Source organism: Trichoderma asperellum, chromosome 2 (genome assembly GCF_020647865.1).
Source record: "Trichoderma asperellum chromosome 2, complete sequence".
NCBI lineage: Eukaryota > Fungi > Ascomycota > Sordariomycetes > Hypocreales > Hypocreaceae > Trichoderma > Trichoderma asperellum.
In genome coordinates this window covers 1,952,042-1,973,521 of record NC_089416.1, presented here as the reverse complement: position 1 = coordinate 1,973,521, position 21,480 = coordinate 1,952,042, and the positions used below count along the sequence as shown (strand labels likewise).

The following is a 21,480-nucleotide window of genomic DNA, read 5'->3' as shown; positions in this document are numbered from 1 at the left end:
AGCTATACAAGCCGCATGTTGGCCCGCGCAGATCCGAAAACGCTTTGCCCCCCTTCACCGAACCCTTTTCTCATTCGCTCGGCGATGTTACCCAGCACCTGTCCAGCGCTAATCAGCATCAGCTCAGTGCCGACGTCCTGTGCCGTCCAACACAAATCAGCAGATGGGCCGGATGAGATACAGGTGGTAGATAAAGGTGGTATGGAATATACAGGTCGTTATAGGCCCAGGCCTGCTAAGCGTCCCTAATTTAGCGGGCTGGCTGCCTTACCGAGTTTTTCAAGGGCCCCGCGCCGAGTCCTGCCGCGGCCCAAACAGGACTAGCCCCATGACAGAATTTGAGGCGGCTTCTGTCTGCCTCGAGCTCGCCAGCCTTTGTGCCTCTCTTCTTTGCTCCTCCAACCAACACCCGCTGCTCTCAACCTCGAAGCCTCTTTTCAACGTAGCACGTCACGGCGCATTTCCCCGGGTCGCAGCTTGGCGGTGTTGCCCGTCCCGTCACCGTCTTCGCCAGAGCAACCACCACTTCTCTCGTAGCAGGGCCTAGCTTCTCGTGTCGCGAGCACCATCGTTTATCTGCGTTCCCATACTACCACCTACTACATACTACTACTACTACTATTACTTGCAGCATCAAAGCATCCTTGCGCGCCCACTACCACTACTATCAGCCCCACATCGAACCATCGTCGACAACAGCTTTTAATAATCCCTCTCTCGCCTCAACCGCCGACGGCAACAGGTACTCCATAGTGGCCTCTCTGCGCGGATGCTACCACCCAGTCTCTACCCCTTAGATCTCCTCTAGCCCGCCAGCCCAGCTTCATGCCAGAGCCAGAGCTTGACCCCGAAGCAACTCTGCAGGCTACAGCCAATCTCTCTCCCGTCTCTCCCTCGCCTGTCCACACGGCCGCGTCTCTCGTGGTGCCAGTGCTCCAGCAAACCGTCGATACCATCGACGCCATGGTTGCTGCTACGGCCGCTCTCCCCAACGGGGTCGCTGACGCCCCCGTTGTCGACCCTTCCCTCGCGACTGCTGGTGAAACCGACGATATTGTAGATGATGACAGCTTCAGCGACGCTTACGGCGAAGACACGGAGGAAATGGCCGTAGAGCCTCCTCGGCAGGAGATCGTCGACAACAACGACGACTACGCCAAGACGTTTGACTCTCCTATCGGTCCTGGGGAAGGGGAAGACCAGGAACCCGAGCATGTATCATCAGTACCACGAGAATCCAACGAGAATCCATCACTTTTATCCGATCACTTGACTAGTCGCCCATCAGACGTCTCTCATGTCGCTGCTGATTCATCCGCGTCTGCCCCAGCTGCTCAGAACCCATCTGTCTCTGCTGTTCAGCCCGAAGCTGGCCCTGAGCCTGCCAGCGCAGCTGTATCTCAGCCTGGCGATGCGCAAGCGGCTTCCATCCCGCCAGTGGCCCAGCCCACGCTGCCCGGAGCTGACCCTACCAAGCAAGATCCCGAAAACTCATCATCTGTTGACATCCAACAACTCGTGGCTGACCTCACTGCCCATCCAGCTGAGCCTAGCCCCGGAAACCCTGACCCAACGCCGGCTTCTGCGTCGACAGCTGATGTCCCAGCGGCTTCATCCAACCCCTTTCCCCCTTCTACTTCTACTCTCTCCTCCAACATCACCGCTACCACTACTACTGCTTTGCCACTATCTTCCTCTCTCCCACCGCGTCCTCCGCTGCCCCAGGTCGCTCCCCAATCGTATGCTTCTCAGCACCATCCTTCCGGAACCAATTCCAATGTCTCAGCAACTGCCGGGGTGCCACCCGCGCCGGGACAGCCCTCTAGTTTTGCTATTGCCGGTGCCCCTGGAATCTCAACTGAAGCTCCAGGGACTCTCCCACCCCCTCCTGCCACAGCTATGAATCCCCCAGCTGCTGCTGCCTCCATAAACGCTTCCTATGCTTCCAATCCGCCCGGATATCCTGTTGACCGAGCCCATGATGCCGAATATCAACGCCAGTGGGATCAATTCATGGCCGATGAGCGACAGTACATGTCGGAGGCCAAGTGGGATAGGTTCCCGGAAGGCTCACGCATTTTTATTGGTTAGTGGCTTTGCCTTAAAACTCATGTTCCAGCTCCCCCAATTAATTGTGTATGAGTGCTAATGTGATTTTCTTTTTTTTTTCTCCTTGCCGTAGGGAATCTCTCTAGCGACAAAGTCTCTAAACGTGATGTTTTCGACATTTTCCACAGATTTGGCAGACTCGCCCAGATTTCCCTCAAGTCGGCATATGGCTTTGTGCAGTACCACACAGTCGAGGAAGGCCGTAGTGCTCTGGAAAATCTTCAGGGTATGGAAGTGAAAGGACGCCGTATCCGTAAGTCACTTTTCACCCTCCCTCTCTCTCTCTCTTTTCATTTGTCCACCCCCAGTATTCATTCACCTTCTCTTGAAATTGAGACAAGTGCTGACAATCTGCAGATTTGGAAATCTCCCGCCTTCAAGATAAATCTAAGAAGGAGAGAAACCGTAGCCCTGAGCGAGCTCGTGGCGGACGTGGCGACGGTGGTCGTAGGGGAGAAAAGTATCGCGACGATAACCGATCCACACGCAATCAATCGCCTCGTCGCAATGACTACTATGGCAGGAACGATAGAAACGACAGAAATGATAGAGCCGAAAGGGCCGACAGGACTGATAGCTACAGCGGTCGAGATCGAGGATACTATGACTCAGGCAGAGGCCGCGGCCGCTCACGATCTCCTGGTGGATATGGCAGAAACGAAAAGGACTCCTATCGCAGGAGAAGCCCCAGTCCCTACAGTAGACCGCGACATGAGCCAGAGCTTGATCTACCTCGTCGATATGGTGCGGATGTTCCAGATGTGCAAATCGTCATGCAGCCAGATGTCAGCCCAGATTTTGGCACTTGGGTTGAAGGCGCCTTCAAGGCCAAAGGATTGAGAACCCACGTCATGTACCTCCACCCGCGGTTTCCGAAGGACCAAGTCATCCAACGACAGGCTGCTGAAGGCGTGCACGGAGTTGTAGACCTGGATCTTCGCGCTCAGAGCACGGCCAAAATTCCAGTCCACTCGTTTGACCGATCTGGAGGCATCCACAATGTTCGCTTCGAGCAATATATCGACCTAGAGCCAGGTACAGCAGCAGAAGTCATCTTGCGAGCAAAGGCTTCTGGCAATGCGGCTTATGGCCAACCATACGGCGGTGCTGGTGGATATCCCATGCAGTACGCTGCACAGGCCCCGCAACCTCCTCATGTCGCTGCGTATCCTGGCATGCAGCAGCCGGGCTCGTATCCACCGCAACCCGCACCAGCTGCACCATCTGTGCCGTCTGCCGCCGACATCGCGAATCTCATAGGGCAGGTTGACAATAATACGCTACAAAGGCTTCTATCAACCATCCAAGCGGGGGCTCCGGGAGCGATACCAGGCGGTCTTACACATGGCAGTACCAAGCCTGCAGCGCCAGCCGCTAACGCACCACAAGTTGATATTCAAGCAATATTAGGATCTCTCAACGGAGGTACAGCGGCGCCACCTCCACCTCCGCCACAACAACAACAACAACACCATGGAGCCCATCCTCAGATGCAGTATGGCGCCCCATACGGTGGTCAGCCTGCGGTTGTTGCGCAGCCAGCAGGCACGGGCGATGCGGCGGCCCAGGTGCAGAACATCATGGCTCAATTGGCTCGTTATCGGCAGTGACGCAGCCCTCTGGCTTTCTTTTTCTTGTTTTTCTTCTATAATTCTTTGCTTTTGCTGCGGCTTCATTCCTTGAAATTTTGGAAGTCGAGGCTGCGTGAATGATTCTTGACGATTGCGTAATTTGCAGATTCTGATACCACATGGAGGCCTAGCACAATTGCTTTTTACTTACGACGATGACATTGTGGAGTTTTGAGAATAACGTCCGAAACAGATAGATAGACACTGCTGGAGATAGGGCTCGGCATACCTTGTTGGATTTGCCAGCACTTTCATCTATTGACTTGGTTCTGTTTACCAGGAGGTATTGCAAGGGGGTTTAACGACCAGTATGTGAAGAGGTATGAAACGCCTAGAAATAAAAATTGTTAAAATGCCATCCATGTTCTCTGCCATCTGAATAATTATCCAATAACATCGTTTGATATTCGTTGCTCGTTTATCTATGTTTAACAAATTTGTCTATATCTATATACACATCAACCGCACTTCTAATAGAACAACGTCGTTACCACCCAAAGCTTTCATTATGCCACCACACTTCACGGCCTTTTCTCGCCCACGGCCCTATCCGCCGTCGTACCTCCCTGCTCATTTCCTCTGGGCCGCAGACTAGGATGGCAACCTTTTCATCTACACTGTGGCAGAATACGCCATCTATAATCTTTTGAATATTGGGACGCCTGCTGTTGTGGCTGCTTGCGGCGGAACGCTGTTGGCGCGACGACGCTCTGCTCATGTTTCCGAGCTCAATAGATCCATCGTGGCTATGGTCATCGTTATGAAAGATATTGATATTCTCCGTGAGATAGAGATGAACATTATCATCATCAAGGAGGGATTTCTCGAAGCCATTGTCAGTTGAGGCCCAAGTGGCGTCGCCAGCCGAGCGGATGGCCCAGATGAACTGGGCGTGAGCTAATGGGAGCTCTCGCTGGAGAGCGTGATACAGCGGAATGATGAAAGTTGCTCCTACGCCACCAGCAATAAGGAGGATGCGGGAGGCGCCCCAGGTGAGAAGATGTTGAAAGTGCTTGCCTACAGCACCATGGGGACCTTCTATGGCGAGTGTGATTTTGTTGTCGCTCTCAGAGGAGAGAGACGAAGTCGAGGAGGCAAATTGTGAGAGGATATCCGTCATGGGGCCAGCTCGCTTCCTAGCGACTAGTGTGATGCTTTGGCTGTCTTCGCTAGCGGAAGCAACCGTGAATGGGTTGAAAAGAAAGTCGAATATGAACGACTTGGAGGCAGGGTGCTTTGTGGTTCTACCTTTAGGGGGGAGACTGAGATATATGTGAGAGCCTGGTCGGGAGCGGAACTCTTCAATCTTATGGGAGGGCATGGGAGCGGAGATTCTGATGAGGTTTGTTCCTGGGATTGCCTCGAATGTCGACGCTGCATGCGTTATGCCTGCTCTTCGAACCGCGAGATCCACAAGGAATACAATAATGCTCTCGGCAGCGTATAGGCGGGCGGAATGAGCATGGAAAAAGAGCAGCACGGGAGCGAGCAAAGCAACGCCCAGATGTGTGATGAAGAAGATGCGATACGAGTAATTCCTCACACGGCGTAGCGCAGTACCAATCAAACCGTCAAAGCCAAGCATGGCCACAACTCCGCAGAAGACGACTGGCGCGAAGAAGCGCTTGAGCCAGATGCCGGACAAGATGAAGAAGATGTTGTACAGGATGACGTGACAGATGACGAGAGTGTATGTGACGCGGCCGAGGACGCGGTGATAGCGGTTGATGTGCTCATGAGACGAGTTGAAGGCGTAGGCGTAAGGGTTGAGCGCTTTGAGGGCGAGGAGGTACTGGATGGGGAGTTGTGAGATTGCAATGCTGCCGAAGCGCTTGGTGAAGTGAAGGTAGTCTGTTGTTGTTGAATCAGTTATGGTTTCATGGATGAGTATGTATATGTTATGTGAGAGTGAAATGAGAGACTCATAATGAAAATGTATGAGTGGGGGGGTATGAGATGGTAGAGAGAGAAAAGAAAAGAAAAGAACGCAGAACTATAGAAATGACTGTATAAAGTAAGATCAAGGAGCAAAACTGACCTTCTCCGGTCCCCAAAACACAGAGAACGAGTAACCAGCTCATCCAACCAAGCCCCAGCAGCCACTCATCTCTCTGTCCCCAACTTACACCCAAGAAGACGACATCGTCGCCAAACCACCACCGCACGGCCCTCCACCGTGCCGCTAACGTGCCGAGCGTACTATTATGCTGAGCCTTGAGGGTAGGCGTCCCAGGGACATGAGCATACTGGCCACGGTCATCAATATCATCATACCCCCCAAGACGGCGTATGGGTCGCGCAGCACGCTGGATGAGGCGGAGGAGGATGAAGACCACTGCTGGGGACAAGGCTGAGTAATGGGCTACGCTGGCATAATAGTCGATGGTGTGGCGGCGGAGGAGGATTTGTTCCTGGGAGAGGGTCAGGAAGTGGTATGGCCAGCCCATTGTGACCCTTTTTGGGGGAAGAGTTTTGTTTGGTATTACGCGGCACGATTAATACGGGCTATCATAGGTGTGGTATCGTGTTAATATACATAATACAGTCCAGGGCTTGCTGTATGGTATGGGGGATGCGCCACAGATGACGATGTGTGGCTGTGGGGCTGAGCCACAGCGGGTGCCTGGTTTTGCTTTTTTGAGACGACGCAAACTGACTGCTGGGCGAGAGATACCTGGTCCTTGATTGATAACATAGTAACTTTACTGTTAACCTACTAATCTGGCATCGAGATGATTACAAGCTCTTAGTTTTTTGGAGACAAAGAAGATGATTTCAGTGCTTCTTACTAACTTGGGCACGTCTACTTGGGTATCATCAGCACATGTATTTACACTCCCAGTATAAATCTACATTGCCTGGTACCTACTCCATCTGGCAAGAGGCAAAATTTTCAGTATTCCTGCATCCTCGCTATACCTATCTGGTGCTGCACACCATGCTAGCCCTGCAGCTTCAACCCGTTATCGCTCTAAGGCGGGTTCACAGGTTGAGATATTAATTGCCGCGTAGGACGGACTGCGAGCAAGAAAAAGGCGCCAAAAAACCGGCGACAAATGAGAATGACAGCAGCTTTTGCCAGGCACACCGAATAGCTGGTGAATTTACAGTGGACCGCCGTGCCCCTCAGCAGCTCCCAGGCGCCATAAGCTGCCGCAATGGGCACGGCTGTCGCTGATTCGCACAGGCTGTGCCCCACGCCTGACTCCCCGCTATCCGATCTCGCCGCATTTGCTTGTGCTATCTACAAAGCGCCACGGAAAATTTTAGTCGGCGCATTTTTTTTCTTTCTTTTTCCTCACCACCTTATTTCTCTTGCTTCTTCTTCATCTTCCCTCTGAAGGAATCAATCCCGTGGTCAATTTGTCCTCTTGGCCTCTGCTTCACTGTCGATTCCCATCCCACAATCGATATCCACCATGTCTACCTACGCTCTGTCGGCCAGCCACAAGGAGGTTCGTTTGTTCGGCGCTTCTTGCCAGCAAGAGGCCCAACTTCGTGAGAATTCAAGCAATATGCTAACTTGATTTACTATGTAGATGCTTGAGAAGTCTCTTCTCGAGTCTGACCCCGAGGTTGCGGCCATCATGGTACGTTCTTTGCCACTTGGATACCCACCATGACTCTGCTCTCTCGAGCTTGAAGCATTGGCTAACAAACAGCTTGCAGAAAGATGAGGTTCAGCGTCAGCGCGAGTCCATTGTTCTCATTGCCTCCGAGAACATCACCTCCCGCGCCGTCTTCGATGCCCTGGGCTCTCCCATGTCCAACAAGTACTCTGAGGGCTACCCCGGTGCTCGTTACTATGGTGGCAACCAGCACATTGACCAGATCGAGCTGCTCTGCCAGCGCCGTGCTCTCGATGCCTTCCACCTCGACCACGAGAAGTGGGGTGTCAACGTCCAGTGCCTCAGTGGCAGCCCTGCCAACCTGCAGGTCTACCAGGCTATCATGCCTCCTCACGGCCGTCTCATGGGTCTCGACCTGCCCCATGGTGGCCACTTGAGCCACGGCTACCAGACCCCCCAGCGAAAGTAAGCCATAGACGAAGCTTTACATGGCGTATCTCAGTGATGATTCTTCGACTAACAGTCTGCCGTTAGGATCTCCGCTGTCTCTACCTACTTCGAGACCATGCCCTACCGTGTCAACCTCGAGACTGGTATCATCGACTACGACCAGCTCCAGCAGAACGCTATCCTGTACCGCCCCAAGGTCCTTGTTGCCGGTACCTCCGCTTACTGCCGTCTGATCGACTACGAGCGCATGCGCAAGATTGCTGACTCCGTTGGCGCCTACCTGGTTGTCGATATGGCTCACATCTCTGGTCTTATTGCTGCTGAGGCCATTCCTTCTCCCTTCCAGTGGGCTGATATCGTCACCACCACCACCCACAAGTCTCTCCGTGGTCCTCGAGGAGCCATGATCTTCTTCCGAAAGGGTGTCCGCTCTGTTGATGCCAAGACTGGCAAGGAGACCCTCTATAACCTTGAGGAGCCTATCAACTTCTCCGTCTTCCCTGGCCACCAGGGTGGTCCTCACAACCACACCATCACTGCTCTGGCTGTTGCCCTCAAGCAGGCTCAGACCCCTGAGTTCAAGGCCTACCAGGAGAAGGTTATCTCCAACGCCAAGACCCTGGAGGTCAAGTTCAAGGAGCTCGGCCACAAGCTCGTTGCTGACGGCACTGACAGCCACATGGTCCTCCTCGACCTTCGTCAGTTCAACCTTGATGGCGCCCGTGTTGAGGCTGTCCTTGAGCAGATCAACATTGCCTGCAACAAGAACGCCATTCCCGGAGACAAGAGCGCTCTGACTCCTTGCGGTATCCGTATTGGTACCCCTGCCATGACCAGCCGTGGCTTCGGAGAGAAGGACTTTGAGCGCGTCGCCCTGTACATTGACCAGGCCATCAAGATCTGCGTTGAGACTCAGGCTTCCCTTCCCAAGGGTGCCAACAGACTCAAGGACTTCAAGACCGAGGTTGCCAGCGGCAAGATTGCCAAGATCAACGAGCTCCAGAAGGAGATTGCTGCTTGGACGAGCACCTTCCCTCTCCCCGTTGAGGGCTGGCGCCTGGATGCTGGCATCTAAGTGCAAGATGCTGGTGACCAAACAAAATATTTTTGATTTAAATCATTGAGCATGAAAACCAACAGATACCAAAATAATTAAAATGGAGAACCAAAAAAATCAAGTCCACCTCAGCATTTAACATGAGATGAGACGGAAGCCATTTAAAAAAAAATCCCAAAAAATCGGCGAAAGGTTCAACAACTTTGCAATTTTTCTTTATTTATTCATGAAGGGCTGGCGTACGTTTATAATTTTTTCCATTTCAACCGGAAATGAGTGGAAGAGGAGTTTTCTTTTGACTGGGCAAACTTTTGGGAGGATTGACTGAGGCATACAAATCTTTTATGTACCAAAAAATATTCAACGTCGACAATGGGTGTTGACCTATATCCCTGCTTCAACAAGTAGGCAAATAAGAAGAGAAAAAGACTGTTCTCCGTATGATTATTTTTGTCTGAATTTTGCATACTAGTGAATCCAATTGCCGCCGTACTCATCATTTTCATATCTGGTAGTGGAATTCTTACGCTCGCTTCTTTTACTATTCACTCGCGAAATTCAGGTCATCAAAGGCTGTGTATTTTGCCTATCTGCTAATATTACTCTCTACCCGTTTTCCCCCATACCCGCCACCCTTTTTACTCATCCCCTACTCTGGGATCAAAGAATTAGGCGTAACACATGACATAAAAAGAAGGGACGAAGGCGGAAACAAGCGAAGCAATCGATTGACCAAGAAAGGCCCTTTTTCATCTAAGCGGCCAAGGTCCGGGGGGGAAACCAAATATAATCAAACAACCAAAATCTCTCTCTCGTAATAGTATTCGATACTCTAGAACCCCCGTACCAGGAAGGACAATGTAATGACAACACAAAGGGGGGGTTTTTTGTTAAAGAAAAAAAAAAGAGAATGTAATAATAATAAGGAGAATTGCGAACTGCGAACTGCGCAAGTGAGGACATAATTAAGAAGAAGAAAAACCAAAACCAATAAATCTTGCCACCCCAAATGAATTGCATCAAAACGTCCACATATCTCCCTGCTTGTCGTTCTCTTCTCTCTCCTACCCCTTCCCACCCACCTCCCTGTTTTTTTCGTAATGGCGATAGCAACCATGTAATTGCTCCGCCTTTTGTATGTTGAAACTTAACTTTGGATAATCGTAGCGCGTATTTTTTGTTTGTTTTATCGATCTCAATTTTCGGTTTTCCCACAGGTCATTGCAAAGGTCGCAATAATGGCAATAGGGATATCATCCTCTCTCGCTTTATTTGGACGCAAGGGCATTTTCCAATCATACCCGTATCAAACGCCGCACAAAGAATAAGACCGACCAATTCAAGAGGAGACGGAGACTTTGATTGGAAGTAGAATAAAGTAGTAGAAGGAAGAAGGAAGAAAAGAAGAAAAAAAGGAAGAACAAGACTTCCCAGTCACTGCCCCAGGTCTTATAGGGGTATATCGGGGCGAAGAGTTTGAGATCATTAGAAAGTTGAAAACGCATTAGAGTGTTGGATATACATTTAATAACACAAATTCCAGCTGAGAATTCCTTGAAGTGCTTGATTCCACGATGGGGGTTGTTCCGTATCGATGGATCAACGTAAAGGGGCCATCATAGTTGACGAATATCGTCGAACAGGTCGTATAAAGTGTGTTGTGTATGTACAAATATTAATAAGATAAGACAAAGTGACCCTCAAGTCTTGGGTAGTCTAGAGCCAAATGCTTCCCATTACTACTGCGCAATGCTCTCTGGGCTCATCATGCCAGTAGTGTCATCTTTGTCAGTTTGGCTCATGCCACCCTGGCTTTGCATACTGTCCGTACGCTCCATGCTTGGTGCCAGAGCCAAGAGCGCTGGGTTGGGAACGGCACCATTCGGCATGGGCGTAGGCGTTTTCTTCACTGCAGTTGCATTAACAGCCCCGCCTTTCACGGGAGACGCATTCAGTCGAGCCTCAGCTGCAGCAGCCTCCAGCTTCTTTTTCTTCTTGGCAAGCGCCAACTGCTCCTTGGGTGGCCGCTTCTGAGCGGAAATAATTTTGCCGCTTGCACCAAGACGAGGGCGAGGTTTGCGTTGCTTGGTAGGCAGATCTTCATCTTCAACCAAAGGTTGGTCGCCATTGGCGTGGAGCTTGGCCAGAAAGAAGTTCTTGATAAGCCCGACTTGGTGTTGAATATTCTCTTTCGTAACAGGCTCAGAATTGGGCAGTGTTTCGAAGATTTCACTGCTTGACCCGCCAGAGGCTTGCGATTGCATCTGGTACTGGTTACGCACTCTACTCTGCAGTAAGTGGAATGGTACCGACACAAAATCGAGGCCCATTTCCTTGTCCAATCCAAGAGCACGGAAGCCAAAGTAATCGATCCCAAGATCCTCAGCATAGTCTCCGCTGGTGAACTGATCGCTGCCGTCATTGAAAGCACCAGCACCGTCTTCGCCAGCATCTGCCGTAAGCGCCGGGCGGAGAAGATCTGCTAAATGGGACTTCATTCTGTCGTGCAAAGCGCTGAGCTTAGTTGTCAACCTATCAACTTCCTCTTTAGTATAGCTCTCCAGAGATGCAATATCATGCCCGTTTTCGTCAAGAGTGTGTAGAATCATTTCCTCTGTCGTGAAACGGGGCTGTACCACTGTCTCGCCGCCAATCTGAACCGTTTTCTTTTCAGCCTCGCGATAGACGTTGAATGTCCTGACCAGCTTTTGGAAATAATCGGCTGCAATTCCCGTAAAAGCATCTACGGCAGAAGGCTGCAGCTCCTCGAACCCAGTAGTATAGAGAATTTTGGCAATAGAGCGCTTCAGAGCATTCTGGCAGGTTTCAGTGGCCATTATTGGGCCATCGTCTGCGATAAAATGCGGCTCAATATCCAATTCTCTAAATGGTTCGGAGTTTGACTTTGGAAATTGGTTCGTATAAACCTATACTACTGTGAGCTTACTGCAGCAAACCTCCTTAAATCTTCATTGGGAACTTTCTTACCTGAGACTGAACCTGCATTTGTTTGATGACGGATATTTTTGTTGCTAGTTTCCTTGTTTCTTGTATCTGTCGGATATTTTCGTCCATCTTTTTCGTGAATTTACTTTGAGGTGAAACAAATGAATTGGGCGGCACGAGTCGAAGAAACTCTTCGTGCTGGTTAATGACCTGACCTTCGCCGTCTTCCATCCATTGCAACTTTGAAGGAATATCCGGGATACTGCTCAACGGTATATAATAATCGGGGATCACTTGCTCTTTTTCCTCTTCAATACCTTCAGCTAGCGTCTCAGGCGCTTTATTTGGAACATCTTTAGCTTTTTTCGCGGAATCATCAAATTCAGTGCTGTTGGTCAGCTCCGCCTCCTTTTGACGAGCCAAAAATCTTCGCATGCCAGCTTTGCTTCTGAGCAGGGCAGGTGAGTCCGCGCTGAGCTTGTTATCTTTGAAGAGCAAGAAGCGTTCTTTAGCGGTGAGAGCTCGATCTTTCTTTGTGCTTTGCTTCCAGATTTTATACTCTTCATCTTCATAAGCTTGTTCAGCAGCCTGGCCAAATGCTTGGTTCAAACTCATTCCATTAATGCTAGGACCGTCAATATCCATAGCATCAGCGTTGCTTGTAATTCCGGATGGTCCGTTCGCTCCGCCGGGAGTAATAGAGCCAGCAATGGGAGGTGTAGCAAAGCCATTGCTTCCATCTATTTCCGAGCCTTCACGACCTAGCTTACCCAGCAACCCATTTACTTGTAGGATGTGCTTCTGGTCAACCACAGGAGTATCTTCTTTTGGGTCATTGGGAGCTTTTCTTGATTTATTGGCTCCCTTGGTTGTTGCCTTACGGCCACGGGAAGACATGATAGGTTCATCATCAGAATCTTCGCCACCGTCATCCTCGCCACCGTTTTGCTTCCGCCGTTCCTCAGCTTCAACTTCGGCGCGAGATCGAATGGTAAGATCCGGTATGAGAGGAATCAGCTTTTCAGCCTCTTTCCGCATACCGTTGGCCATTCGGCGAAGAGGATGGTTCATATCCTGATTATACTTCAGGCAATTATCCCAAATAAGATTGAGATCAACCACAAATTCTGTCTTTGACTTGTATGAGAGTGATTTTAACTTCTTAGTCATTGTGCCTAGATCCATTGGGTTTTTGATAACTGTAACCTTGTTAGTATACGTTTATGGGAGAGGGGGGGCAAAGACGGAATCCGGCCATACAATTATAGTAATCGGGAGCATCTCTCTTGTTGACACGAGTGAGAAACGGCGTTGAATACTCCGTATGCGCCTTGAGCTCCGTCAACACCTTTTCTAAAGCTTCGTACAGCTCTTCCTGGTTAACATTATCCTCGCTTGCCCATTTGCTGCGATTCTTTCGAACTTCGTTCATAAGAAGTCTAAGCTCAGCATCTGAAGCCTTTACTTGGTCTCTCTTCATATCTATCCTGGCAATGAGATGTTTGAGAGTGAGACTCGACGCTCCGAGGTTCGCGCTACTTAGAGAGCCTTGATTCGCAGCCTGCGACCCCGTCACATTCGCATTGTTATTATTCTCCATCTCGGCTTGGAGCTGCTTCTCAGAGTCCTCCAGCTGCTGCTGTTCAAGCATGGCTGTTCGGTCATTCTCCAAAGTATATATAATGGTATGGAAGCTCCGTCGGGCGGCGGCTTCTGTCGCTATCCTCACATCGTCAAGCTGCTTGATCGGATCATCATCTCCAGGCTTGCTTTTGGTCTGTGAGCCATCCTGAGATCTTGCTTTATCTGCTATTCTGCCAGGTGAAGTGGCCGATAGTACCGGAGAATTGCCCGATTTCGGCGATAACAATGTATTTGAGGCAGCAGCCGCGCTCTGAGGTTTGGGTACGGCGGACGCAGTATCCTCGTCATCCTCATCTTCGTCGTCATCATCATAATCATCTTCGTTTATTGTACGTTTCGCCTTCTTTAGTGGCGGCTCTTTAATAGGTTCGTGGTCGGTAGTTGGGGGGAGGGTAATAGTAGGGGTTGGGGGGTATCGTCGGAGAGCCTCGATCGCGTTCAAATTATAAGAACCATCGTCGGCAAAGAGCAAAGCGATCTTTTCTTCCGATTTTTGAAACAAGTCTGCGAAATGGGCGCGTCGTCTTTCGTCTTCGATATCAAGGGTGGCCTCAGGCATCAACACCAGCGAACTGTCGACTGGGGTCGTTACACGCGCCAAACCATCATCAAGAATCTGCAAATTCCTGCTGCTGCCGGAGTGATGCAGCCCAGGCGGCGGCCAGGGCGCCTGGCCATTAGGAAGTGACATTTTGGGCCCCGGGCGATGGAAGCGACAGCAGGGCCCCTTTCGCCATGCGCCAACAAATGCGCTCGCGTGTGGCCGGACCGGAGGCGAATGAGAAACTCAAGACGGCATGGGACAAAAGAGCGACATCGATATAGATGGAGCCCAGGATTTCGCGACAAACAGAGATGAACCGGCCGAGTTTTGATGGATCGCGATCACCTGGTTTGTCTGCGGATCGAGAGGTGAGGTTGAGGATTTGGGAGGCTTGTACGTATGGGGAACCCTTCCCCAAAGCGGAGACTTTTCCACGGACACTGGGTCACTGTCGGCGGCAGCTGGGCCGGCGGTGGTACCAGCACCAGGCAGGCTATGGGGCGCGTCTACCGGAGTGCTGGAGCAGGGCAATGCAAGAGGCGATTCTGCATGGAAATATCGATAAGGCGTGCTTTGCCAGGCTTTCTGCAGGTTTCTCGCTGGCCGCGCTGGTCATTGGAGGCATGGACCTGCACTGTGGTACTTTTACAGATTACGGATAGAGGCATTAGCATTTACAAGGTACATACCTCGCTGCGCTCAGCGACTTTTTTTCTTTGCGCTGCACTGAACATAGCGTCTCACGTGATAAAACGTCAGTCCACCAGTACCTGTCTTCATAATAGCATGCATCAATGACTATTCATAAGGTATTCAGCATGATATTATGCTGGGTCGCTAGTTTGTGAGCATATTTATTGACATTTTGAACAATGCCCCTCATCCGCGCACATCATGCCACTTCAGTAGACAACAGAGACGTTGGTCGTGAACGAAAGGTGAACCGTGCCAAATGGCCCTTCATAGGCACAGGTACCTGCTGTAGCACCACTCACTCACGCTGAGCTGGTGGCAGGCATTACGTATCTAGGCGCCCTGCGCCACCTGTGGCCGCAGCTCTTCCAGGCCAAAGCATTCCATGTCAACACCTCCCCACGCCAATTGCATACAAACTTTTCACCCTCAAGCTATATTCAGCCCTGTGGTCTAGAGAGCTTTGCTGCTCTCCAGGCCGTCATACCGCCCAGACCTTTACCATCTTAGGAGCTGCCTGCTCGACTCACCCCTTCTAGCCATGCGGATAAGACTACCCTTTGCAGGTGTGTACGTCATTGGCTCAGGCCTCACAGCATCATTACAGCTTTACTCCCTTGCATGAGGGCTAGTTCCTGAATAGCATCCATGCGCGCTGGGATGGGAGATGCTAATGTTCGTTTCAAGGTGTTTTCCTGCTTTTGCTGCTGCTGGCTGGCTACGCCGGTCTCTCTACTCTGCAGCTCGGCGGCTATGTGAACGACAAGGTCCTCCATTTCGTAACCTTCTTCCTTCTGACGATCGTTTTCTACTGGATCGTTGATACCAGCCGCCGGAGAACTTTGAATATGACTATCCTTGTCTGCACTGTCATCCTGGGCATCGGATCCGAATTCGTGCAGAGTTTCCTCCCCAACGATCGAGATTTCGACCTCTATGATATCGTTGCAAACATTATCGGCAGTTTACTCGGAGCTGGAATTTGTGCATGGTATCACAAGCGAATGCTTGAGCGAAAAAGACAGCGCAAGCATTATGACGCCGTCCCGGGCGAAGATACCGAAGACGTAGAGCTCGGGGAGGGCCAGGAATCGGGAATCCTGAGTGCGTCGACCCGGAGCAGGACTCTCGAAGAGGAGGTCGACAATTGGGATGAGAATGAAGAGGATAACTGGGACGATGACAACGCATTAGATACCGAGACGCCGCCAGCTGCAGCAGCCAATGGAGCCGACGCAGCTGATAGCCGGGAACCCAAGAAGCGTACAGACTGAAAAATTGGCTTAGTATCTGGAGTTTAGGGATAGCCTGGGCACTATTTCATGTCTACTACACAAATACGGCCATAGAATTGGGCTGCTAGCTTTTTTTGTGTCAAGGGGCATGTTGCCAATGCATAATATATAGATTGCAGTGGGCGGAGGAGATATATGCGCTCATATTACTTAGCTGTCGGTTCTTCGGAAATGAAGGATAAAAATCTCACTACTAGCTTACGGATTTTCTTCTCACGAAGATATGAAATACAAAATTTCCATAACGAGCACTTACGTACGTTATGGCCATAGCTGGTTACAGACCCAAGGTAGGTACTAGCTGTCATATACATGACATCTGCTCTGTTCTTCAAATACAAGGTAGATTTACAAAATCATAGAAGCAAAATACACGTATTTTATCAAATTTGACAGTGTCTCTCTCTATTCACAATATTCAAGCTTCCTTTTATTGTACATTTCCCTTGGGATTGTTTTTATCAATTGTTGGTAATTTTAACTCACAGTACATGCGGCCAACTGCAAAACAGCAGCATTATTACAATTCAAAAGTAGACAACACATTAATTAAAATAATAGTAGATACTTTGATTTTCTTTTTTAACATGCTATCCATTTACTTGATTACACTCATTTACTCATTTTCAGGTCTAGAATACACCGTCTCTGTCGAGTTTTCGTTTACCCTGCAATCATCCTGCGAAGACATATCCTTGTAAAAGAACCCCGCCATCTGCCCCTCACCGAGGTGAGCTACCCACTATTATTCCTGCCAATTGTCAGGCCTGGCATAACCTCCAGAGCGTCGCCTCAAAAACCTCTAATTGCATGCGCCGAGAGACGCACGCGCAGGAAAAAATGGCGAGCTCAGAAAAACAGCCAGTCGTAAGGTAAGCGCGGTTACAGGTACAAGCTGTCAGTCTAAGCTACAGGGCGTGCTAATCATCTCGAGAGCAGTGGTAAAGATGATGCCCCTACCAATCCAAGGGGCATCCCGTACGCTCCCTTTGTCGACAAAGTCGAGGATTACGTCTCCACACGGGATGATGTCGAACCGACGCTTCGAAGTTTCCAAGAAATGATATCGTGAGCTACGTCAATATCGATCGTTGCCATGGAAAAGGGGCTAATGAGCCCGCGGTAGGAAATACCAGTTCATGGAGTTGAACCTGCAACGTCGGATGACGGGGCTCAAGGAGAAGATCCCGGATATTCAGAAGACACTGGATACGGTGCAATTCTTAAAGCTACGAAAGGTGCTTCCACACGGCGCAACGACAATGAAACACTGCTCATATCTGAAATTAGGACGCGGCCGATCCCATCGAAACAACCTTTGAGCTCAACGACACTCTATACGCCAAGGCGAATATCCCACCGACAGAGGAGGTTTACATTTGGCTAGGGGTATGATGGGAGTACTAGGGCCATTTGAGTTGCCAAACTGACTGTGCGATAGGCCAATGTTATGCTCTCTTATCCGATTGATGAGGCCGAGACATTATTAACCTCGAAACTTTCAGCGGCTAAGACCAGCTTGTCAAACTGCGAAGAAGACTTGGACTTTCTCCGAGAACAGATTACTGTAAGTGTTCATAGTGGTTATTCAGATGTTGGCTGCTGACGAGGAATTTAGACTATGGAAGTTGCTACCGCTAGAGTTTACAACTGGGAAGTAGTGCAAAAGAGGAAGGAAAAGATGGAAGAGGAGGCCGAGAAGAAGAAGTCGAAAGACAGTGATGCGTAGTAGATACTTGGAAAGGGGTTTGATTTCTTTGTTTGGGCTGGCCACGAAGAGTACTATTCTGATCTGTGAAATATGATATACTGTAAAAAAAGCATTGGGCGTTTTTCTGTTCTTCCACAACGATAGTTGGAGACTATTTGAAATCATAAAACTTTTGAATGCATGTTGTGAATCAAATGACCAGATCGAAGAATGACAGCCTCATTTCCGTTTTCTTTGAAGTTTTGATCTGAATGGATTTAATCGGACCAGAGTCCGGCATATGGAGGGAGTATGGGAGATGGAACAGCCATGGACCCACTTTTGGGCACGCCCCGATTGTTGCATGGCAGACGGAATTTGAACTTTTGGGGAGACTCGCGATTGTATTGAGCTACTCCTCCAGCGGCCCAATTCTCGCGACAGAGGCTTTTTCGACGGATCTTTGCTGACCATGTTGGAGGCATTGGAGATATGAGGAGGAATGCTCAGAAATGCAACACGGAAGTTGGAGCAAAGGCGGCCAGCGCCGTGCCAACTGTTCCAAACATCTTTGGTAGGTTGCCTTGCATTTTAACGAGCTGGTATCCGAGATCTAACATTTTGCCATTTCTACAGACGGCCTGTCGACCGCTGCTGCAAAGATGCAGCCGCCGGATGTTCGCCTCATCTCAATCTGCCGTCGCCGAAGGACACGAGACTGGCAAGATTTCCAGATTTGACCAAGACGATCGCATTTTTGAACCCCAATCTTCTCGGCTGGCCTCCCGGGCGGCTGCAATTCACCCACATAATTCCGACACCCGGTACGCTTTTCAACATAGGCTTCCAGCGGACCGTCCTACGCGACAACAGCGGCCTAGGGAGACCTCTACCGACCCTATCGATCCCGACAGTGCTCAGGGCACTTCCACTCAGTTGAACAAGTCCCTGCGCCCACGACGCCGCCGCAAAGCTGAGCCCGTCTCTGCTACTCTTGAAGCGTGGCGCAACAGATCACCCAGCCTCTTTCTAAAGAAAGTATTGGAGCCCAACGAACATGCCCTGTACTGGAAGAGACTCGCCGCGGAGAGCCGAAGTGTTCGACCTCCAATCATCTTGCTACAGATGATAATTCGCAAAACAGCGGCGCAAGAACCGAGCCAGAAATATCTTCTCGATTTACTCCCATCTGTATATGAATGGGAGAGAGCAATGAGTATCGCGCGGCGAAATGGCCACTCATATGAGGATTTGGCCTATTACATGTATATCCTCGAAGGCAAAACAGATGATGTGCGATGTGAAAGGTTTCTTGAACGCGATTCGTACAAGCCGGCCTTTATTTTCCATTTTCTTCTAAGATCATCGTCCAGGTTTACTAGCCTCGACAACCTCAATCGTCTGATCGATTATTGCGGTTCTTGGTATCCAGAGGCGGCGAGCAATGGACTAGACAAATCGAAAGCTAAATTCTATATACCACCTAGAGGGGCATTCGGATCGGCAAATTTCAACCTCAACATGTCCCTGCTTGCACGCCATTGCATTCGACTTGACCCTAGGCTCATCATCAAACTAGCAGATCTAGCAGTCCGGTATATCGAGGCTATAGCGGAATCATCCTTGCCACAAGAAGAGATCTACCAAGCTCAATGCGCCGTGTTCAATCATGGCCTCAAGCTACTTGGTTCGGACCACCGCAAACGTACGATTCGGCAGTCATTGCCTAATTCTTTCTTTTGGGAAGCACAAAGGATACTTCTCGCTGTGTCCTCCAAATTGAAACGACAACTGCTTGTGGATGCGGAGGGATTTCGAGCCATCAGAACAGTATTAGCAGGCATGCCCAAGAATCACGTTGAGATACATAGTTCTGTCAGACACGCGCCTACGTGGCCCCCATATTTACGACCGGGAGACGGCATGGACGAAGAAATGGACCCTGAAGACAACTGGAGTCGGTCTGTACGAGCGGGAGTGCTGATGCAAGAGGCCGGATTCGCGAAAAATGACTATGACGACGCTGTTGATATCCTGCAGGGAATGTCTCCAGATGGGACACCGACAATCCAACAACGAATATTACCAGGGAAGCGCCGAAAGATAGGGATTTGGGAAGCCTCTATTAGAGCCACGCGCAATGCACACGAGGCATGGGACAGATTCCAAAACCCCCCCAAAGCTGGGCTCAAGCTCGGCTTGGCGGAATATACAGCGATGTTCGAAAAGTTGACGCAGAGAGAAGCAGACGAAAATACAAGAGCTTTGCCAGGTGACAGGGCGTTGAACTTCCCTACTACACAGGAAGCTAATCTTACCGAATTCGAAAAAGCCCGAATCCGCCCACCAAGCATATCTCAGCTGTATGAAAGGATGCAGCTGGATGGCATCCGTCCTACAGGGAGCTGCCTTCAAATTCTGGTAGCCAACACGGAATCGATGGAAATGGCGCGGAAATATCTGCATGATAGCGACGGAACTGGGGCCTTGTACCGTCTAATGTCTCAAGAGATGGATGTACAAGCTCTAAAGAAAGTGCCCATAAGTCTCATATCAGCCTGTATCCAAGTAATGATACGGCAAGAGGGCAAACTAGCGAGGAAGTACATGATACGAGCTATTGAACTGGCAGAGCAGCGACTGGGAACCGATCGAACTCCACTGTCCGACTTCATCTGGGGCGCGATTCTAAAACATCTATCACAGCACCACTACGGCTTGAGGATAGCCGTTCATCAGCAACTCAAGCTGTCTCTTCATATTATTAAGAAACTTGATGGACCCTCTGGGATTACACTTCCCCAATTTATCCAATTTAGCAAAACCTTGCGAAAAATAGCCAAACGCGAACTTGGACAACTTTCCACGGAAATGGAGTCTGGCTCGTTAAAGATAGAAAACCACGCCTTGTGGCCTTTATACGATGGGAAATCTAGGCATAGGGATGCTATGCACTGGGACACGTTTGACGACAAGTCAGGAGCCCTGGATTTGTTCCGTGCCCTACGAGCTTCTACCCTTCAAATGAACGAACTGTTTGACAAGCTTCTCTTGCACGAGAGAGATTCACGGCAGTTACTGGGTGCAAAGGAACTGGAACCATTAGAAGGGATGATGTGGCGAAAGGACCCAGCTCGTAGCGAGCATGCTTACGAATACATGCTCTCCTTGGCATATCTGGGCGAGTTTCAGCAAATGGCCCAGCTGCTGAAGTGGTTAATTCAGGAGTGGGGGCAGCCTGGCGTTGTCCAAGCATTGTCTGATGTGGACGAGCCGCCGCCATATGCTGACTTTGTTGAAACTCTATGCGCTTTTCGACTCTTAGCCGAGCCGATGCTCGAACAAGGAGAGGTGGAGTCACTACGCGAAGCCATTGGCGTAGCCGGACTGAATTGGTCGTGGCCTGACGAAGAGGCTGTGGAAGCTTACGCTGAAATGCAAGAGGATGAATCCATCAATATACTGGCGCGCGTATTAGAGCGGGTGCGCTTATCCTGGGCAGATACGAGAAGGGAAGCTGAGACTTAGGCCGGAAAGTGAATGGCAATTTTTTCCGGCTCGACTTCCATAAGAGACAAGGAATCTGTGCAATTTTTGAAACATGAAGCATGAGGCGAGGGCGTTTTTAAGAAGGGAATCGGATTTGAAGAAAACTACATGTATATACTGGCTGGATGGAAATACGACTGCTGGGACTTGCGAATATATCTGACGAATAGAATATATAAACTGTATCATTACTCGCAGCTACACACTAGCTATATCACACATGTGGTCGATTGGCCAGAGCTTGGAGCCGATCTATGCATGCGCGTAGATGCAAATAAATATGCGTCGCAATCCACTTGGTGC

At 50.0% G+C, this 21,480-nt stretch overlaps 7 protein-coding genes across 8 annotated transcripts; 5 read left to right on the top strand and 2 right to left on the bottom strand.

Annotated features, from left to right (window-relative positions):
• Positions 1–220: 220 nt before the first annotated feature.
• Positions 221–4,114, top strand: TrAFT101_002965 (uncharacterized protein). The gene is made up of 3 exons (XM_024899335.2): positions 221–2,086; positions 2,183–2,362; positions 2,467–4,114. The coding sequence occupies exons 1-3, from the start codon at positions 826–828 to the stop codon at positions 3,717–3,719; spliced, it is 2,694 nt and encodes an 897-aa protein (XP_024764085.2). The 5' UTR covers positions 221–825; the 3' UTR covers positions 3,720–4,114.
• A 113-nt stretch (positions 4,115–4,227) lies between these two features.
• Positions 4,228–6,187, bottom strand: TrAFT101_002964 (uncharacterized protein; the record flags this gene model as incomplete). The annotated part of the gene is made up of 2 exons (XM_024907643.2): positions 4,228–5,591; positions 5,779–6,187. 2 exons carry the CDS (start codon positions 6,185–6,187, stop codon positions 4,228–4,230), a joined length of 1,773 nt encoding a protein of 590 aa, XP_024764084.2.
• Positions 6,188–6,804: 617 nt separating this feature from the next.
• TrAFT101_002963 (uncharacterized protein) lies at positions 6,805–9,328 on the top strand. The gene is made up of 4 exons (XM_024910524.2): positions 6,805–7,195; positions 7,280–7,330; positions 7,410–7,774; positions 7,844–9,328. Exons 1-4 carry the CDS (start codon positions 7,160–7,162, stop codon positions 8,832–8,834), a joined length of 1,443 nt encoding a protein of 480 aa, XP_024764083.1. The 5' UTR covers positions 6,805–7,159; the 3' UTR covers positions 8,835–9,328.
• Positions 9,329–9,372: 44 nt separating this feature from the next.
• TrAFT101_002962 (uncharacterized protein) lies at positions 9,373–14,592 on the bottom strand. Its single transcript, XM_024903479.2, has 3 exons — positions 13,023–14,592; positions 11,805–12,961; positions 9,373–11,743 (listed from the first exon to the last, which is right to left on the bottom strand). The coding sequence occupies exons 1-3, from the start codon at positions 14,095–14,097 to the stop codon at positions 10,556–10,558; spliced, it is 3,420 nt and encodes a 1,139-aa protein (XP_024764080.2). The 5' UTR covers positions 14,098–14,592; the 3' UTR covers positions 9,373–10,555.
• A 229-nt stretch (positions 14,593–14,821) lies between these two features.
• TrAFT101_002961 (uncharacterized protein) lies at positions 14,822–16,309 on the top strand. Its single transcript, XM_024907642.2, has 2 exons — positions 14,822–15,209; positions 15,331–16,309. The coding sequence occupies exons 1-2, from the start codon at positions 15,185–15,187 to the stop codon at positions 15,915–15,917; spliced, it is 612 nt and encodes a 203-aa protein (XP_024764079.2). The 5' UTR covers positions 14,822–15,184; the 3' UTR covers positions 15,918–16,309.
• Positions 16,310–16,712: 403 nt separating this feature from the next.
• Positions 16,713–17,864, top strand: PRF1 (peptide chain release factor 1). Of its 2 annotated transcripts, XM_024907641.2 has the most exons (6): positions 16,713–16,810; positions 16,878–17,006; positions 17,065–17,176; positions 17,229–17,327; positions 17,380–17,505; positions 17,557–17,864. In XM_024907641.2, the coding sequence occupies exons 1-6, from the start codon at positions 16,749–16,751 to the stop codon at positions 17,665–17,667; spliced, it is 639 nt and encodes a 212-aa protein (XP_024764078.2). In that variant the 5' UTR covers positions 16,713–16,748; the 3' UTR covers positions 17,668–17,864. The 2 variants fall into 2 exon arrangements, with proteins under 2 accessions (XP_024764078.2, XP_065982855.1); XM_066126748.1 differs by having other exon boundaries at positions 16,878–17,176.
• A 198-nt stretch (positions 17,865–18,062) lies between these two features.
• Positions 18,063–21,465, top strand: TrAFT101_002959 (uncharacterized protein). Its single transcript, XM_024907640.2, has 2 exons — positions 18,063–18,202; positions 18,265–21,465. The coding sequence occupies exons 1-2, from the start codon at positions 18,131–18,133 to the stop codon at positions 21,154–21,156; spliced, it is 2,964 nt and encodes a 987-aa protein (XP_024764077.2). The 5' UTR covers positions 18,063–18,130; the 3' UTR covers positions 21,157–21,465.
• The last annotated feature ends 15 nt before the right edge of the window (positions 21,466–21,480 follow it).

Excerpts from the sequence above, each read along its gene's own strand:
- TrAFT101_002965 (XM_024899335.2), top strand. The coding sequence starts at position 826 with ATGCCAGAGCCAGAGCTTGACCCCGAAGCAACTCTGCAGGCTACAGCC. Across the intron at positions 2,087-2,182 it reads AGGCTCACGCATTTTTATTG|GGAATCTCTCTAGCGACAAA; the intron begins GTTAGTGGCTTT and ends TCCTTGCCGTAG. Across the intron at positions 2,363-2,466 it reads AGTGAAAGGACGCCGTATCC|ATTTGGAAATCTCCCGCCTT; the intron begins GTAAGTCACTTT and ends GACAATCTGCAG.
- TrAFT101_002963 (XM_024910524.2), top strand. The coding sequence starts at position 7,160 with ATGTCTACCTACGCTCTGTCGGCCAGCCACAAGGAG. Across the intron at positions 7,196-7,279 it reads TGTCGGCCAGCCACAAGGAG|ATGCTTGAGAAGTCTCTTCT; the intron begins GTTCGTTTGTTC and ends TTTACTATGTAG. Across the intron at positions 7,775-7,843 it reads TACCAGACCCCCCAGCGAAA|GATCTCCGCTGTCTCTACCT; the intron begins GTAAGCCATAGA and ends GTCTGCCGTTAG.
- TrAFT101_002962 (XM_024903479.2), bottom strand. The coding sequence starts at position 14,097 with ATGTCACTTCCTAATGGCCAGGCGCCCTGGCCGCCGCCTGGGCTGCAT. Across the intron at positions 12,962-13,022 it reads TGCTCCCGATTACTATAATT|TTATCAAAAACCCAATGGAT; the intron begins GTATGGCCGGAT and ends ACAAGGTTACAG. Across the intron at positions 11,744-11,804 it reads AAATGCAGGTTCAGTCTCAG|GTTTATACGAACCAATTTCC; the intron begins GTAAGAAAGTTC and ends ACAGTAGTATAG.
- TrAFT101_002961 (XM_024907642.2), top strand. The coding sequence starts at position 15,185 with ATGCGGATAAGACTACCCTTTGCAG. Across the intron at positions 15,210-15,330 it reads GATAAGACTACCCTTTGCAG|GTGTTTTCCTGCTTTTGCTG; the intron begins GTGTGTACGTCA and ends GTTCGTTTCAAG.
- PRF1 (XM_024907641.2), top strand. The coding sequence starts at position 16,749 with ATGCGCCGAGAGACGCACGCGCAGGAAAAAATGGCGAGCTCAGAAAAA. Across the intron at positions 16,811-16,877 it reads GAAAAACAGCCAGTCGTAAG|TGGTAAAGATGATGCCCCTA; the intron begins GTAAGCGCGGTT and ends TCTCGAGAGCAG. Across the intron at positions 17,177-17,228 it reads AATTCTTAAAGCTACGAAAG|GACGCGGCCGATCCCATCGA; the intron begins GTGCTTCCACAC and ends ATCTGAAATTAG.
- TrAFT101_002959 (XM_024907640.2), top strand. The coding sequence starts at position 18,131 with ATGCTCAGAAATGCAACACGGAAGTTGGAGCAAAGGCGGCCAGCGCCG. Across the intron at positions 18,203-18,264 it reads AACTGTTCCAAACATCTTTG|ACGGCCTGTCGACCGCTGCT; the intron begins GTAGGTTGCCTT and ends CCATTTCTACAG.